This window comes from Mizuhopecten yessoensis, unplaced genomic scaffold (genome assembly GCF_002113885.1).
Source record: "Mizuhopecten yessoensis strain PY_sf001 unplaced genomic scaffold, ASM211388v2 scaffold8745, whole genome shotgun sequence".
Taxonomy (NCBI): Eukaryota; Metazoa; Mollusca; class Bivalvia; order Pectinida; family Pectinidae; genus Mizuhopecten; species Mizuhopecten yessoensis.
This window is the reverse complement of record NW_018407700.1, coordinates 1,894,844-1,912,415: the sequence shown is the minus strand read 5'-3', so window position 1 is coordinate 1,912,415 and position 17,572 is coordinate 1,894,844. Positions and strand designations below refer to the sequence as shown.

The following is a 17,572-nucleotide window of genomic DNA, read 5'->3' as shown; positions in this document are numbered from 1 at the left end:
GGCCAAGGGGACTCTATTTTGTATATTTTGTAAACGGTGGGTGTGGCCCCCCAGGGGGCAGAGGGGCGGGGCCCAATAGGGGAAATAGAGGTAAAACCTTGAAAATCCTTCTTCTACCGTAGGGATTAAAGGATTTTATCCTAATTTAGTCTGGAGCATCCTTGGGCCAAGGGGACTCAATTTTGTATAAATGGTGGGTGTGGCCCCCCTGGGGGCTGGGGGGCNGGCGGGGCCCAATAGGGGAAATATAGGAAATTCTTTAATATCCATCTTCTTCTGTAGGAATGAAAGGAATTGTTCCATATTTGGTCTGAAGCATCCTTGGGTGAAGGGGAACCAATTTTGTATAAACCGTGGGTCTGGCCCGCCAGGGGCCTGAGAGGTGGGGCCCAATAGGGGAAACATAGCAAATTATTCTTTAAAATCCTTCTTCTGTCGGAATGAAAGGATTTGTTCCATATTTTGGTGTGGAGCATCCTTGGGTAAAAAAGGAACCAATTTTGTATAAACGTTGGGTCTGGCCTCCCTGGGGGCTGAGGGGCGGGGCCCAATAGGGGAAATATAGGAAATTCTTTAATATCCATCTTCTTCTGTAGGAATGAAAGGAATTGTTCCATATTTGGTCTGAAGCATCCTTGGGTGAAGGGGAACCAATTTTGTATAAACCGTGGGTCTGGCCCGCCAGGGGCCTGAGAGGTGGGGCCCAATAGGGGAAACATAGCAAATTATTCTTTAAAATCCTTCTTCTGTCGGAATGAAAGGATTTGTTCCATATTTTGGTGTGGAGCATCCTTGGGTAAAAAAGGAACCAATTTTGTATAAACGTTGGGTCTGGCCTCCCTGGGGGCTGAGGGGCGGGGCCCAATAGGGGAAATATAGGAAATTCTTTAATATCCATCTTCTTCTGTAGGAATGAAAGGAATTGTTCCATATTTGGTCTGAAGCATCCTTGGGTGAAGGGGAACCAATTTTGTATAAACCGTGGGTCTGGCCCGCCAGGGGCCTGAGAGGTGGGGCCCAATAGGGGAAACATAGCAAATTATTCTTTAAAATCCTTCTTCTTCTGTAGGAATGAAAGGATTTGTTCCAAATTTGGTCTGAAGCATCCTTGGGTGAAGGGGAACCATGTTTGTATAAACTGTGGGTCTGGCCCCTCAGGTTAACAAAATTAAGTCCCCTTGGCCCAAGTGGACTTAATTTTGTATATGCAGTGGGTGTGGTCTCCCAGGGGCAGAAGGGCGGGGGCCAAAAGGAGAAATAGAGGTAAAACCTTTAAAATCCTTCTTCGACCATCGAGATTAAGGGATTTTTTCCAAATTTAGTCTGGAGCATCCTTGGACCAAGGGGTCTCAATTTTGTATAATTGGTGGGTACGGCCCCCCTAGGGGCATAGGGGTGGGGCTCTGTTTGAAGTTTGTTCTCACTATATCTCAAGTACTGGATGGATCTTTCTGAAATTTCATACGTACTTACAGCACCTACCATGAAGTGCTATATCTTTACTTCATACCAATTATTTTAAACATATTCAGGTGAGCGATACAGGCCCTCTGGGCCTCTTGCTAAACTTTAAGAGATAAATCTAACATAATAAAAGGTAAAATGTGTGAGTTAGCATAACCTTAACTCTGTTATGCCATCTTGGGTATAATGGGTGAGATAGCATATAACCCTCACTCTATAATAAGATCCCAGGTATAATGTGTGAGTTATCATAACCTAACTCTGTTATACCATCTTGGGTATAATGTGTGAGGAAGCATATAACCCTCACTCTATAATAAGATCCCAGATATAATGTGTGATGTAGCATAACCTTAACTGTTATACCGCCTTGGGTATAATGTGTGATGTAGCATATAACCCTAACCCTATAACAAAATCCCAGGTATAATGTGTGATGTAGCATAACCTTAACTGTTATACCACCTTGGGGATAATGTGTGATGTAGCATATAACCCTAACCCTATAACAAAATCCCAGGTATAATGTGTGATGTAGCATAACCTTAACTGTTATACCGCCTTGGGTATAATGTGTGATGTAGCATATAACCCTAACCCTATAACAAAATCCCAGGTATAATGTGTGATGTAGCATAACCTTAACTGTTATACCGCCTTGGGTATAATGTGTGATGTAGCATATAACCCTAACTCTATAACAAAATCCCAGGTATAATGTGTGATGTAGCATAACCTTAACTGTTATACCACCTTGGGTATAATGTGTGAGGTAGCATATAACCTTAAGTCTGTTATACCATCTTGGGTATAATGTGTGAGAAAGCATATAACCCTCACTCTATAATAAGATCCCAGGTATAATGTGTGAGGTAGCATAACCTAACTCTGTTATACCATCTTGGGTATAATGCATGAGGTAGTATAACCTTAACTATGTTATACCATCTTGGGTATAATGTGTGAGGAAGCATATAACCCTCACTCTATAATAAGATCCCAGATATAATGTGTGATGTAGCATAACCTTAACTGTTATACCACCTTGGGTATAATGTGTGATGTAGCATATAACCCTAACACTATAACAAAATCCCAGGTATAATGTGTGATGTAGCATAACCTTAACTGTTATACCACCTTGGGTATAATGTGTGATGTAGCATATAACCCTAACTCTATAACAAAATCCCAGGTATAATGTGTGATGTAGCATACAACCCTAACTCTATAATAAGTTTCAAGGTATAATGTGTGAGGGAGCACATAATGTTACTTAATAAAATCCCAGGTACTTAAGTATAATGTACTGGTATGAGGTAGCATAATATAACATTATTTCTATAGTAAGATCTCAGGTATTATTTGTGAGATAATAGCATGTAACTTTGAAATTATTTCCTGACTTTGTTCTTTAAGAACTCATTCTGTGTAAAATGAAATGAAAATATCACACAACCTCTATATTTTACAACAAAGCATTTATATGAAGACTAGGGTTTTCTTCTAAAACGACACTGAAGAGAAATATTTCTGAACTGTAGACAATCTGATGATATTGAGACTTGCACTACACTCACAGCAAGTCAAATCTCAAATATACAATCACAGGTCCGGTCACATTTGTTCAGAAGACAAGAGGCCCAGAGGGCCTATATCGCTCACCTGGACATGTTAGCAAAATTAAAGTTGAAATAGCCAGATGTTGCTGGTAGGGTACATGTATGTAGTACATGGTTAGTCAGGGGCTATATCTATATGCAATTTGACAAAATCCTGTCTTTCCTACAGAGAGAAGGATTTTGAAGAATTTGCTAAGTTTCCCGTATCATTCACAGGAAATATAATTTCCCTTCCTAAGCTCTTCTGTCCCCAGGGGGGCCACAGCAACCATTTATTCAAAATCAGGAGCCCTTGGCTCAAGGATGCTCCAGACCTGATTAAGTTAAAATTGACTAAGCCATTCAGGACTAGTAGGGTTTTAAAGGAAAAAATTGAAGGACGTACAACGAACGCTGTGCCATGGCATAAGTTCACTTGCCCTTCAGGCTGGTGAGCTAAAAAAGAAGTGCTGTATGCATCAAGAAAAAAATAGGTAAGAACTATTCCAGAACTAAATCTCCCATGGTTTTAAGCCTGCCATTGTCCTGAAACTATTCTTGTCAATGTTCTCAGAAATTACTGGAGGGATCTTTCTAGTTAAGCATATCAGATTTTGGGACTGATCGGAAAACCAAACATGGGAGACAGATGGCCATCTTGGATTTTGAGAGTTTAGTTTGTTAGGGCCATTTCTCAGAAAGATAGGAACTTTTTCAAATTCCACATGAAGGTCTCCTGTTTCATAATTTTAAAAATCAAATTTTATGACTGATTGATGAACAAAGGTGGTCAACAGGTTGTCAACTTCATTTTTGAGAGTTAAAGGTTTAGCTTTATTGCTTAGAAAGTACTGGGGTGATCTTTCAAATTTCACATGTAGGTTCCCCATGGTTCCTAGTTATGCATAGAGGGTTTTGGGATTAAATTAATAGATCAAGATGGCCAACAGGCAACCATCTTGATTTTTTAAAATGAAAGATTGTGAGCACTTTCGCTCAGAAAATACTAGAGTGATCTTTTTAGCAAATTTCAAGGTAAGTGCCCCATTATCAATATTCTCAAAGAATATGAGACATTTTTTTGTTATCAAATTTCTTTTGATGATTTCATAGGACTTAAGTTGTGCATGTTTCATTTTGAGGCTGACAAGACAAAATGGTCACAAGGCAGCCATCTTGGGTTTTGACAGTTCCAGTTTATTATCACTATTTCCCAAGAAGTACTTGAAATGTCTTTCTCAAATTTAGGTTCCCCTTGTTACACATTAAGTACTGTGCTAGTATATTGGTCAAACAACAACCTCGCTTTGAAAAAACAATGCCATACACAGCAGTATGAAGTTTTGATCAAAATGTTCAGTACCACAAGGTCAATTAACTGTTCGCATGACTCAATTTAACAGATAAGAGAAGAGATCAATCTTACATAGAACGTATGAAGATGGTACAATGATTGGCACCAAGATCCGTCTGGGATCTCTGGTTTCCTGTGGCCAACTATACAAATGTTGACAGTTAATCCTCTCTGTTATCATTACAAGTATTTGCCTGCCCCACCCCTTCCTGGTTCATGCTGATAATGTGGCTCATTTCATTAGCAGAATAGGTTAGTTAGTGCTTAACATCCTGGCAACAGCTAAAGTCACAAAAAGAGAGACAGTACAGGTATAATAAATTTAAAAAAATAAAATAAATATACAACATTTGATATAGCGCCCTATCTAGCTAACATAAGCCACTCTAATATATTATAATGTATTGTTGTATTTATTAACTTGTTAAATGTTGATGCAAGGTAAAACCTAAGACCTCTTGGATTTTAAAGAAGACCTGTCTTTTACTGACTCGGAGAAACCATGTGCCGTGGTTAGCCTTCAACCTGTCTGGCTGAGATAATGGTACATACTGAAACACACAAATACTTCCTCGATATGCTGTTCATATGCTCTATATCCATTTTTAATGCATAACAAGAATTGCATTTCATACCTCAAATCAGCAGGAACATTTTCACCTAATAATCATTTCATAACTTTCATCCTATGAAGGTAATACAATGTATCCCCTGAGTTTTAAGATATATGATACCTCTACGAAAATGACACAACTGGGGAAAAGCATGTGTACTCTATTTTAAACTTTCCACTCTCTTAGTTTTGGTATAACAACAAACACAAAGTGGGATATTAATTTCAACCCTTCAAAAACTGTATCAACGATATTTACTAGGAAAAGAGACGCACTACATCCAGATATATTTTTTAACAATAGCCCAGTTCAATCCCTTGCTACTCAAACATCTAGGTGTTATTTTATCTGAAGATGGTAAATGGATTCACCATGTAAATTGTATATATAAAAAAGCGTTTAAAAGGGTAAATATATTAAAATCACTTAAAAAACGAGTCTCAAGAAAAACTCTTTTAAATATATATAAAACATACATTTTGCCTATATTGAATTATGCAGACGTCTTGTGGGACAATTGCACGGAACAATCTAAACAACTGCTTGAATCTGTTCATCTAGAAGCTTCTAGAGTCATAACAGGATTGCGCAGAGGTACCTCTCATCATAAATTATATAAAGAACTTGTCTGGGAATCTCTCTCAGATGGACAACAAAAACATAAATTAATATTAATGTTTAAGATACTTCATGGCATGCCCCCGCAACATCTGAAAGATATAGTGCAACCATTTATATATCACAATGAAAATGGAAGACATCCATTAAGGACGACTAGATATTTCAGCACTCCATTATGTAGAACAGTAAGCTATTATAGTAGCTATTTTCCAAGTACATTTAGGGAATTCAACTCATTCGCTCTCAATTTTGATTTGTCCAATGTAAACTCTCTATCACAATTAAAAGCTCTACCCTTAAAAAATAATGAAACTGCCTCCGCTACAACAAAAAACCTTTGCAAATGATGGCAGTCGAAATATAAATATAATTATGTGTCAACTTAGAAATGAAGCCAGCAATTTGAACTCTGACCTTTTTCTTGACCATTTAAAAGATTCTCCGATATGCACATGCAACCTTGGTGAGGAAACTGCAGAACATTATTTTTTTATCTGTCCTCGAATCAACCATTCTCGATTGACACTTAGAAATCAGCTGACTAACCAAAATATAACCCATGACCATTTTAATATTAACACATTACTTCATGGATGTCATGAATGTGATGAAGAAACCAATGCACTTGTACTACAATGTATATCAGAGTATATTATCAACACTAAAAAAAAATTGTACGGTGGGGACATAGAGACACACTATATGAATTGTTTATGTGTTTGTTTGATGATTTCAATGACTGTACATATACCATACCGAAGTTGTAAGGAGAAGGCTTATATAGGCTTTGCCTGATGCTCTATCTCTTTGCATATTTTTGCAATAAAATTTGTTGAAATAAAATAAACAAACTCAATAAATAATGCTTTAAAGACATGTAATCAAAATACAATATTCAAATCTATACATAGACAATATTCAAATTTATACATAGTGTTTGTACAATTCTAATTTTGTCCTCATTAGCATAGAGGGTTGTCAGCCTGATATTCTTCTCATACAAGGATGTCTCCCCTGATGCCATCTTCCTTCACATGATGGCACAACACATCTTCAGTGGTAATGATAAAACATAACATGCATGGCAATAGCTCCACACCAGGTTCTTAATGTCAGCTCCTAGTATCAAACTTAAATGTGAACAGCAGACATGCATTATAAGACCATTCCTACAATGGTTTCAAGAGGCTACAGATTTTCACTCCAAGTGTCTATAGATCTACAATGAAGAGTCTGTCACAGTATTTTATTGTTACACCAATTTGTCCATTGTCTGGGTGTACAACTCTTGAATGTGTGACACTATTTACAATGTATATGATTTGGCTAGCACATTTTTCACTTCTGTTAAATGAAATGATTCTTAAAACAGTAATTATTAAACTTCAACGTTTCCTTGCAGATAATAATAGAAGGTGTTTTTCTAGAATGTGTCTTTCTCACATTAACACTGTAGGATGCACAACATGATGTATTTGATTCGAAACAACTTTTTTTCAGTCCACATCATCAATACTTTTCTTTTCTGCTGACGACATACTGCTGACCTCTGCATATTCAACCTCGTCATCCTCGTCACCTTCCTCCCCTGCTCCAGCTGGTTGCTTGCCGGCTTCTGGCACCCATAGGCCTGAGTCTATGCAGCGCTTGAGGTGGTAGCTGGCCTCCTCATGTTCCATCTCTGATATCACTTTCTGTAGCATGGGAATGTCTTTGGCATCAAAACACTCCTTCATAGCCTAAAATAGAAAGGAAAGCCACTGTTTCATAAGTTATCAGTGGAGGATTGGTTTGTGTTTGTAGCTCAGTGAAATAATGCTTGTTCAGCAGATCAAAACTCGAGCAGAACTGATGTGATGCCCTGTGATGCAGGACCGGACATAACGTTCCTCACAGTATTTCATTCTTCAGACTTAGTCATGCATATTTTCTTAATGGAACCTTGGAACCAATAGATACAATAGATGGCCTTGTGATTCTATAGATACAGACCCCTGTGATTCTATAGATACATATATTTGTGATTCTACAGACACCTGTGATTCTATAGATATAGACATGGGTTTACTTCCTGATACAATAGATGGCCTTGTGATTCTATAGATACAGACCCTGTGATTCTATAAAAACATATCCTTGTGATTCTACAGACACCTGTGATTCTATAGATATAGACATTGGTTTACTTCCTGATACAATAGATGGTCCTGTGATTCTATAGATACAGACCCCTGTGATTCTATAGATATAGACAAGGGTTTACTTCCTGATACAATAGATGGCCCTGTGATTCTATAGATACAGACCCCTGTGATTCTATAGATATAGACATTGGTTTACTTCCTGATACAATAGATGGCCCTGTGATCCTATAGATACAGACCCCTGTGATTCTATAACAAGAGGCCCAAAATATATAGAAATATATACCCAAAAGTGTTATTTCCCTATATAAACTATAGTAAACTTTACCCCCTCCCCAAGGGAGAACAAATAGCTTTGAAGTCCTGAAATTTACAATTTAAGTAAAGCCCCTGATGATCTTTCTTTCCATGTAGAGAAAATGACTGTAGTACCTCTGAGTCTGGAGAAGAAGATTTTTGAAATATTGGTTAATTTTCCCTTTGGGGCCACATCCTGGCCCCAGGGGTTGGGGTAGGAATCTCAATTTTACAATTTGAAACCATCTTCCTCCAAGGACAATTCTCACCAAGTAAAAATAATTTCCTACAGAAAGTTGTCAAAATATACCCAAAAGTGTTATTTCCCTATATAAACTAAAGTAAACTTTACCCCCTCCCCAAGGGACAACGGATAGCTCGGGGGTCCTGAAATTTACAATTTAAGTAAAGCCCCTGATGATCTTTCTTTCCATGCAGAGAAAATGACTTTAGTACCTCTGAGTCTGAAGAAGAAGAAGATTTTTGAAATGTTGGTTAATTTTCCCTTTGGGGCCCCGCCCTGGTCCCAGGGGGTGGATTAGGAATCCCAATTTTACAATTTTGTAGCCTCATCTTCCAAGGATGATTCTGACCAAGTTTGAAAAAAATCCATCCACTGGTTCTTGAGAAGAAGTTGAAAATGTAAAAAGTTTACGGACGACGACGGACGGAAAGCGATTAGAATAGGTCACTTGAGCAAAGCTCAGGTGACCTAAAAACATATCCTTGTGATTCTACAGACACCTTTGATTCTATAGATACAGACATGTGTTTACCTCTTGATACAAAAGATGGCCTTGTGATTCTATAGATGCATATTTTTTGTGATTCTACAGACACCTGTGATTCTATAGATACAGACATGGGTTCTTCTCCTGATACAATAAATGGCCCTGTGAATGTATTAATACAGATCCATGTGACTCTAGATAGAGACCCCTGGGATTCTGTAGATACAGACCAATGTTATTCTATAGGTAGACCCCGGTGACTCTATACATACAGACATGGGCGTACCTCTTGGTACAATAGATGGTCCTGTGAATATATCAATACAGACCTATATGATTCCAGATACAGACACATGTGATTTTATAAATACAGAACCAGACTACCTCCCAGTGTGATAGACTGTCATATAGTTACTGACCCAAGTTTATCTCCACACACAATAGATGGCCTGGAATTCTTTAAATACAGGTCCAGCTTATCAATAACAGCAAAGGTAGGTATGCTAAGTAAGTGAGGCACCAAGTCCTTAATGCTAACTTACCCCAAGTGTAGGTACTAAATGCTTTGATGCACAAGATTACCTACTATGTGAAGCATATATGCAATAGGATTTAATTTCTGCTGGGTAATTAATTTCTCAAATATTAACCTCCCACCCAAAATTAATCTGAACAAGAAGACGCCTTCTTCGATATTCCCTGCTCATAGTTAACAAGTCAATGTAAAAACAACTAATTGCTGGTCACCAAGTCACAGAAGCGTGAAATGTAGGTCAAATTCAGCATCTGCAACATGCAATCAGTAGAGGCACCCCAGATGCATCAATCATGAAAGTATTGAAGGGGCGATAGTTGTAGTAAGATATTCATGGATGAGACCAATTCTTCTTAACCCCACGCACACACCCTATTAATATATACCCCCCACCCGCCAACTTCATTCAGCAGGGGATAATAATCAATGGATATTGAGCATGAAGTGAAAAGAAAAAAGATTTGTAGGTATATATTCTTTGAAGATTTATAAGATCAGCTAGATCATACATTAAAGCATTAGGATAAAACTGCTGAAGGTAGTAAACAGGAAAAAAAAAATTCAAAGGATGTATCAAACATGTGTTCCCCTAGTATATTTACATCAGGTAGACTTTCAAACACCTCCACAGGATCCTCCCCTCCAGGGCCAAGCCTTTTCTTCCTCTCCTCCTGTTAAATAATAAATTTCAGTGCTACAGGTCCGTCTAAATGTAGGTATTATATTAGGTGCACAACAGATCTGTGAGAGCAAGGTAAGCTCAACAACGGTGCACATATTTTACATCATTTATCTATATCAAGATTAAATCAAGTTAATGGACAAATATTTTCAGTACAGATAAAACTAGAACTGTAAGCCACAGGCATACTCACCGGTATACACAACAGCTCAACTACTGAAGTTTCTTAATTTAAGGAACATGCAAGTAGTTTTAAAGACATAGTACTAATAATGGAGTAACCCTGTGAAAATTTTCAAAACTGCAAAATACATATGGGGTTGTTGTCTTCATGATGTAGTGATCAGGCTGATAGTTTAGGAAAAGTTGTTTTGTCTCAGCTGATCAAGAGGCCATATCAGCCATCTTCGATCAAAAAGTTCAAACCTCAGCATTTGATATTGATCAAACTCCAGTTATAACTGTTACTTTCTCATGGTAGCAATCTTGAATGCCAAAACTTTATAGTTGGCCTTTATATATATCCCTTATGTATCATTCAAACAAAGAATCAACAAAGCAAGCCATAGAACTCAAGTTATAACTGTTATAGTCTCGGCAAATCTGAGGCAATGGTGGCCATCTTGAATAAAAGAATTTAAAGTGCCGAGAGCACTCGGGGATATGCTGTGTATGAAGGATTCAAATAATGGAATAAAGGAGGTGGTATATCATTACAGAATGGCAGTAAATAATAAAGAACAAGTTGTTAAGTAAGGGTCATAATAGCCCATCCCTTAATCATAATTTTCAATAAAAATATATATAACAAGCAGAGTATTGCTAAAACAATATAGGTCCCTTACTGGCTACCATTAGCAGTATAAAAATAAGTAACAATAACCTTTACCCAACAGCCCTGAAATTGAAACTTGTCTGATATTATGGTCCTTAATTATAGTGTCTCAAATCGATGGAAATCTTTCAAGGAATGACGCTGCTACAGCGCAGACAATGATCTTTTTAAAAAATAGTAACAGTGACCTTGACCATACAACCCTGCAATCCAAAATTGTCCTGTAAGATTATGGGAAAGTTTATGAATAAATACACAAAAAAAAAATGTTATCTAGATAATATAAATAAATAATTATGATATTATTATTACAATTTGTTATTTTCATGATTAATTATACAAAAAATTAAAACGAGATTGTATTATTTCCAGTATGTGCAATCACAGCCTTATGCAAGTCCCTTGTGTATCTCTCCTTCTCCCGATATTGTAACGAAGGTTAAAGACCTATATAATTGTTTAGTTTCTGGTTAATGTGAATAATATGTATATACGGTTTTAATTTTTGATGTTCAATGAATTTCAATATGCTATATTCAAGAAGCACTTGTGTTATACTAATCGGGCCATTATTTAGAGACAATATTGTTAAGCTATCTACAAACTCATTAGGCACAGCTGCTGTCGCATTGGGAAGCTATCTATAAACTCATTAGGCACAGCTGCTGACCGCTACTTCAGCATAAGTCAACATTCTCTTTCACTTAGAGACTTTCCATTGAGACAAAAGAAACACAAAGCCTACTTGATCAAGAACAGTTATCAAACAGTCGTTCAACAAGTCGCGAGCATGAAACTATGCAATGATGGACAAGGGGAGAAAACTCTTACACACACACTTTAGAGTATCGGAATAAGAGTCGTAGTAATTTGAACCAAATATAGTTCGGAACTTTCACTGATGAAAAACGCCACTGTTAAAGATCTTTACATATTTTCTCTAATTTTTTGTCTTATACAGACATATTTTACCATATTATAGCATTGATCATATCATGAAATAATGAACACATTATCAAAAGATCTTTCACGGAAGGAGATAAAGTGTTGTTTGGAAATTATTCGGTTCAAAAAGCGTAGTAATCTGAGATTGATAAAGTTCATGATGCTCACTGAAAAAACTCTTTAACATTTAACATTTTTTCTTTGATTTAATGATCGTTTTCATATGTATTTCATCATTTTATAACATAAATCATTCCATGAAATAATTAACACAGCATTTTAAGATCTTCCGCGGAAGAAGAAAGTCTGTTGTTTGGTTTTGATTTGCCCAGACTTGGCAAAGACCGCATTGAATACTGCACACAGCATCCAAACGGTTAAAAGTCTGCCATTTAATGTATTAAAGCGCTTTAGAGTGGCGCATGCGAGCTAGATAGGGCGCTATATCAAATGTTGTATGTTATTATTATTATTATTAAAATGTGTTTCCCCTATATTTCACTCACAGGAAAGTTCCATTGTAATTGGTCTGAAAATTACCAAGTAGACAAAGGAAAATAATTCTGGAAAATAGGGTGTATAAAAATCCCCAAGTACTAGTGGTTGAAACTTTTACCACACAACTTTTCTCATGTAAGTAAATACTTATTTTGCTGAAACGAAAATATTTGATACCAATGAGTTAATGTATCAAGTGAAAAAAAATGCACCAGAAAAAGAAAGTATGATGTTATAATGACCATACCTCCTCGTATTCTTTGACAGCATTTTCAATGCGAACTTTCGCCCTTCCCCGTACTCTCTCTTTGAATGCCTCCAATTCATCTTTGAATGCTTCCATGTACTGTGGCTCCTCAAGCTTGATCCTACAACACAAAATCCCATCACATTATAACATCAACCTCTTATAACATTTTCAAAACTTTAGAGAATCACCTGCTTTTCTAGATTCTTTTGTTTTTATTCTGTTATCATTGGCTTACTTTCTAATAGACATACATTCCTCTATATCCCATTCCTTAGTACATGTACTATAATATTGAAAATGCATGTATTGCTGATATATTAAGCAATAATTAATCCTTTAAGCAATAATTAATCCTTTTGTCCAACGATGACATTACCTTTTTACCAAATTTGGGGGATATGTGTAGAGTAATTATTAAGGATGTACAGTACTTACTTTGAGAAGAAAGGTCGGACACAGGCTCTGGGGTCGATATCCATGTTCTTAGACAGCTCCATGATGAAATTCATCACTATCGTCTGGTGAGCCACATGATGCATCAAGTCGTGTTTCTGTCCGTGAAAAACTATTCAATATTAGTCCATGTCTCCTTTCATTTATTACAGAAAGCAAATTAAGTCCCATAGGTGGAACCCAACCCCTGGGCCCATCCTCAGATTATGATCATCTCTTCATGCCTAGCAATATGTTTACATTTTCATCTGCATAGTGGCAGTGATAAATAACAGCCATTTCCTCTGTGTGTGGAAAGAATATGGATATGCTGTGGTATACAAGAAAACATTGATTGAAGCGAGCAATTTTTTGAAAAGGCCCTATGGAGGATGTTCTGAGGATCTTCACCCTGGCCCATAACATTTTCTTTAAAGGAGATAGTAACTTAGGCCCAACAATGATTTCAGTCATAGTTTGTCAAAAATACACTCTGTCTCAGTCATTCTTGACTTATATTGTTTTAAAGGAAAAATTGACAGACAAATGATGAATGGACATAGTGCCCTAGCATAAGCTCACATGGCCACTTTGGTCGTCGTGAGATAAATGCGTTTTATTATTCATAACATTTTTTTAAATAAATATTAAAAACGGTCATAATCAATCAATATGACTGCTATCTGGGGACTTAATTAAACACAGCACTTTATGAGTTAAATGGTAAGAAATAGTGTGGGGGGGGGGAGATCAGACCAGCACTGTTAAGTTGATACCGACCTCCTCCACTTCCAGATCTATACACCAGATCACCAGGTAGTTTGCCGTTTCCTCACACACTAAGTGAGGTTTATCTGTCAGCACCTGTTGACTATCCTCATACCTCTTCAACATACCAAACTTCCTCACGTCATCTTTGTACTTCTTCTGAAATTCTTCCTAAAGTAATACATTCAAACACCATTATAAAGATTCATGAAGCACATTTGAATCAATACAATTTTTTCCATAGACTCAATGCTATACCTTCTGGACATTATCTGTAGAATATCAAGGTGTTTTTTCAAATTAACCTGCTTGTGGCTTCCTGTAATATCCACTTTATTACTCTACGACATCATTTGAATACAATTTGATCATATCAGACCAAATTATTTGTATGACAGGAAAGCATCCCTTTATAAAAAAAGTTACATGAAAGTCAGATGGAATAAGTTTGAGATTCTTTTTATCATATACATGTAATTCCAGATATATATATATATATTAGGGTGGGGAGTGGCCTTTTATAATTGACATTATATGGGGTCTATGTTAATTATAAAATAAGGACACTGGGAAAAAAGTGTTGGTGGAGGTGGTCACAAACTAGTGCCTTCCATTTTAATACCTGTTGTTCTGCTTTTTCTTCATCAGTCATGTCTTTTTTCTTAGCAGGCAGTTTGTTGATAACCTTAAGTTCACAAAAAAAACGCAATATTTAATCATGAGACTTTTTAACTTTTTATGTTGTCAAGGATTTAATGAACTTTGTTTAATGCACATATTGTAGACTTATATTTCCTGCTTTGCTTCTACACTTCCATCTAATGATGTCATTCAGTGTCGAAATACGTACATCACCATGGGGTTAATAATTTCTATCAAAGTTTTGATAATAAAGCATTGAAATGTTCTACATTTTTTCAAATGTGGTTTGGAAACATTATAAGAGTAGCTGTGCATTTAATTCAAATTCAGAGATACTCACTGTTTTTGACTTGCCATCATGACAAATTGTGTCAATATTTAAGGGTGTGAGCTGAAAATAGAGAAAACAAGTTGTAAAATTTAAAATTATCATAATTTAGATACTCAAAAGCATCTTAATTGCTTGTAATGAAATCAACCAACAACAATACTCAACTTTCCCTCACTTAATATCACTTCTCGTTTGTCAAAATATTTCTCTCCCCCCACCCCTCACCCGAGCATTCTAAGTTATAGTATACTTCATACTAATAAAGATATACTTAATACAGTTAAAAAAAATAGCAAACCTTCTCCTTTTTCTTCAGCTCTTCCTCTTTCTCTCTGAATTTCTTTTCTTGTTCTTCAACTTCTTTCAAATCAATTTTCAACTTTGACAACTGATCTGTTGCATCCTGTGTGGAAAAATGTCAAATCAGCATCATACAATACAAAAGTAAACAACAAACAACAGTAAACAACAAACAACAGTAAACAAAGAGCATTCAGTTAAACCTGTTCATGCGACCACTTCTTTTAGGAAACCACTCGTGTGAAGAGAACACTTTTACTGTTCACAGTTGTGGTGATTTCATTATGAACTGAACCTGTATTAAGAGACTACCTGTATTAAGCTAACAGGCTACCTGTATTAAGATAACAGACTGACTGTATTAAGAGACTACCTGTATTAAGAGACTACCTGTATTAAGAGACTACCTGTTTTAAGATAAGACATTACTTGTATTAAGATAAGAGACTACCTGTACTAAGATAGGAGACTACCTGTATTAAGAGACTACCTGTATTAAGATAAGAGACTACCTGTATTAAGAGACTACCTGTGTTGTGAGACCATTTTTTGGACTTCCAAAGGATAACCTCTTAATACAGGTATGACTACTCACTATCATCATCTATCCTTTGGTGAAATAATCAATAAAAACAAATCACTACAAACAAAAGGAGAATATTGCATTGTAATTGGTGAATATGACTCAACAGACTTAAATAATACAAATAAAACTACCTTGTTGTAAACTAAAACATAGGATGAAGTTCTAGTGCGTTAGTGAAACTGATCTGTGGGATAGATATCTAACTACCTACCTTTGCTTCTTCAGCTTCCTTTATCTTGTTTTTAATAGCGTTAACTTTCTTTTGATGCCTACAAGTGTAAATGTTTACATTGAAGTTATCTACAAAGAGGGTTTTTTTTACTACTAAACATAGTCATGCACATAGCAACATTTGATAGGATTTAATAGGATATTAGTGGACACAGGCATTGCTGCCTCTATATCAACATCAATATAGTTTGAAATTCATTGTGGTAAACATAAATGTATATAAGGCACTGTATGATCGTACTTCAACTCCAGATTTTTCCAGATTTCGTCCATTTTTTTTCTCAAAGTCCAATACTTTGCGAGATGAAATAACATCTTGTGGGAGACTATTCCAGATATCAACATGGTACAACTTAAAGCCAAGTCAACTTTACAACATCATATAGCTTGGGTGTTGCCTGTTATAAAACAGAGAATATGCCTTGTAGTGGTTAGAGTACCACAATTAATATACTGTAACAGCAAGAAGAATCAATGGACACAAAAAAAAATTCAGAAACATTTTAAAATACACTGGTTTCTTTCAAATCAGATACTAATAATATCATTGTGATGCTAGTACATTTCAGTATGAACTAGTAGTTTCCCTAACTGACCTGGTTCTTTAGACTAGACTCATTGAAATAATGTATACAAAGCTTCTTGATTTGAGGCATTCAAATGTTTATTTACTTTCCTTGTTGCAAACCACCTTCTTTATTTGTAACACCTGTGGCTAGGTTGGACCACTGATGTTACATATACAAAGGTTCTATCATACCACCCAGTTTTAAATCAGCTTGGTGGGGTTAGGGCTTGTACAGTCAAAAAAAATCAAATCATCATTCCAGGCAAGACTGTTACCATCAAGATAACATAAAGTTTGCCACAGGTTAAGACAAAGAGGTGACACTCCATATGGATCACTGTATTATTTTATATTATTATACTACAAAATGTAATAGGAGTGGAAAAATGCAAATGAAAATAGGAGTGGAACCCTCTAAACTCTAGACGGACACTCTACCAATTGAGCTACCTAGTCACCAGAGATTGACCAAGTACAGTTCCGCTACATTCCTCCTTCCTCCGCTACATTCCTCCTTCCTTTTTTTAAGTCTTCGCCCAAAAGACACAACTAGTCACAACCCAGGTTCAGGTATCCTCTTGCCAAGTGTTCATCCAGTGCTTGAAACAAGGGTTGGTCACAGGCACCAAATGTAATAGGAGCAGAAAAAAGCATGACCAGACTTGGGTTTGAACCTTAAACACTCCAAACTCTAGACAGACGCTCTAACAATTGAGCTACCTGGTCGCCGACGATCGGCCTAGTCCATCCACTACATTACTTTCACTTCGACATAAAGCATGCCACAGTGTTAAGAAATATTTCATGCGTTTGTTGGGACCATTTAAAAAAATTAGATATGTAATAAAAAGCGTTGATATACTTACTCTGTTAAGCCTTTTTCTAAGGTTTCTTTTTCTTTCTTCTGATCCTCCATTCGTTCCACCCTGGCCTGGTGTCTCCATCTGAAGAGACTTCCAGTGTCAATGTTTGGGTGTACGTCATCTTCGTCGTCAGATATCTGTAGAACGATATATCAATATGTATGCACATTAGTATGCCCCAGTGGCGGATCCAGAGACCTATCTGGGGTGGGGGTGGGTCCAAATTTCCAGGGGGGTGGGGAGTTTGCATGTGGGGGAAATTGAGGAAATGGTGAAAATA

At 36.5% G+C, this 17,572-nt stretch overlaps 1 protein-coding gene across 1 annotated transcript in view; it reads right to left on the bottom strand.

Moving 5' to 3' along the window:
- Window positions 1-6,514: 6,514 nt before the first annotated feature.
- Window positions 6,515-17,572, bottom strand: part of LOC110456435 (hsp90 co-chaperone Cdc37-like) — a 14,186-nt gene continuing 3,128 nt past the window's right edge. The window contains exons 2-11 of the mRNA XM_021507201.1: window positions 17,296-17,429; window positions 15,842-15,899; window positions 15,043-15,147; window positions 14,754-14,804; window positions 14,394-14,456; window positions 13,784-13,942; window positions 13,007-13,122; window positions 12,569-12,689; window positions 9,964-10,032; window positions 6,515-7,393 (exon numbers count right to left, since the gene is read on the bottom strand). Of these exons, the coding sequence (XP_021362876.1) occupies window positions 7,151-7,393; window positions 9,964-10,032; window positions 12,569-12,689; window positions 13,007-13,122; window positions 13,784-13,942; window positions 14,394-14,456; window positions 14,754-14,804; window positions 15,043-15,147; window positions 15,842-15,899; window positions 17,296-17,429 (1,119 nt within the window). The 3' untranslated portion in view covers window positions 6,515-7,150. The remainder of the gene's footprint in view (window positions 7,394-9,963; window positions 10,033-12,568; window positions 12,690-13,006; window positions 13,123-13,783; window positions 13,943-14,393; window positions 14,457-14,753; window positions 14,805-15,042; window positions 15,148-15,841; window positions 15,900-17,295; window positions 17,430-17,572) is intronic.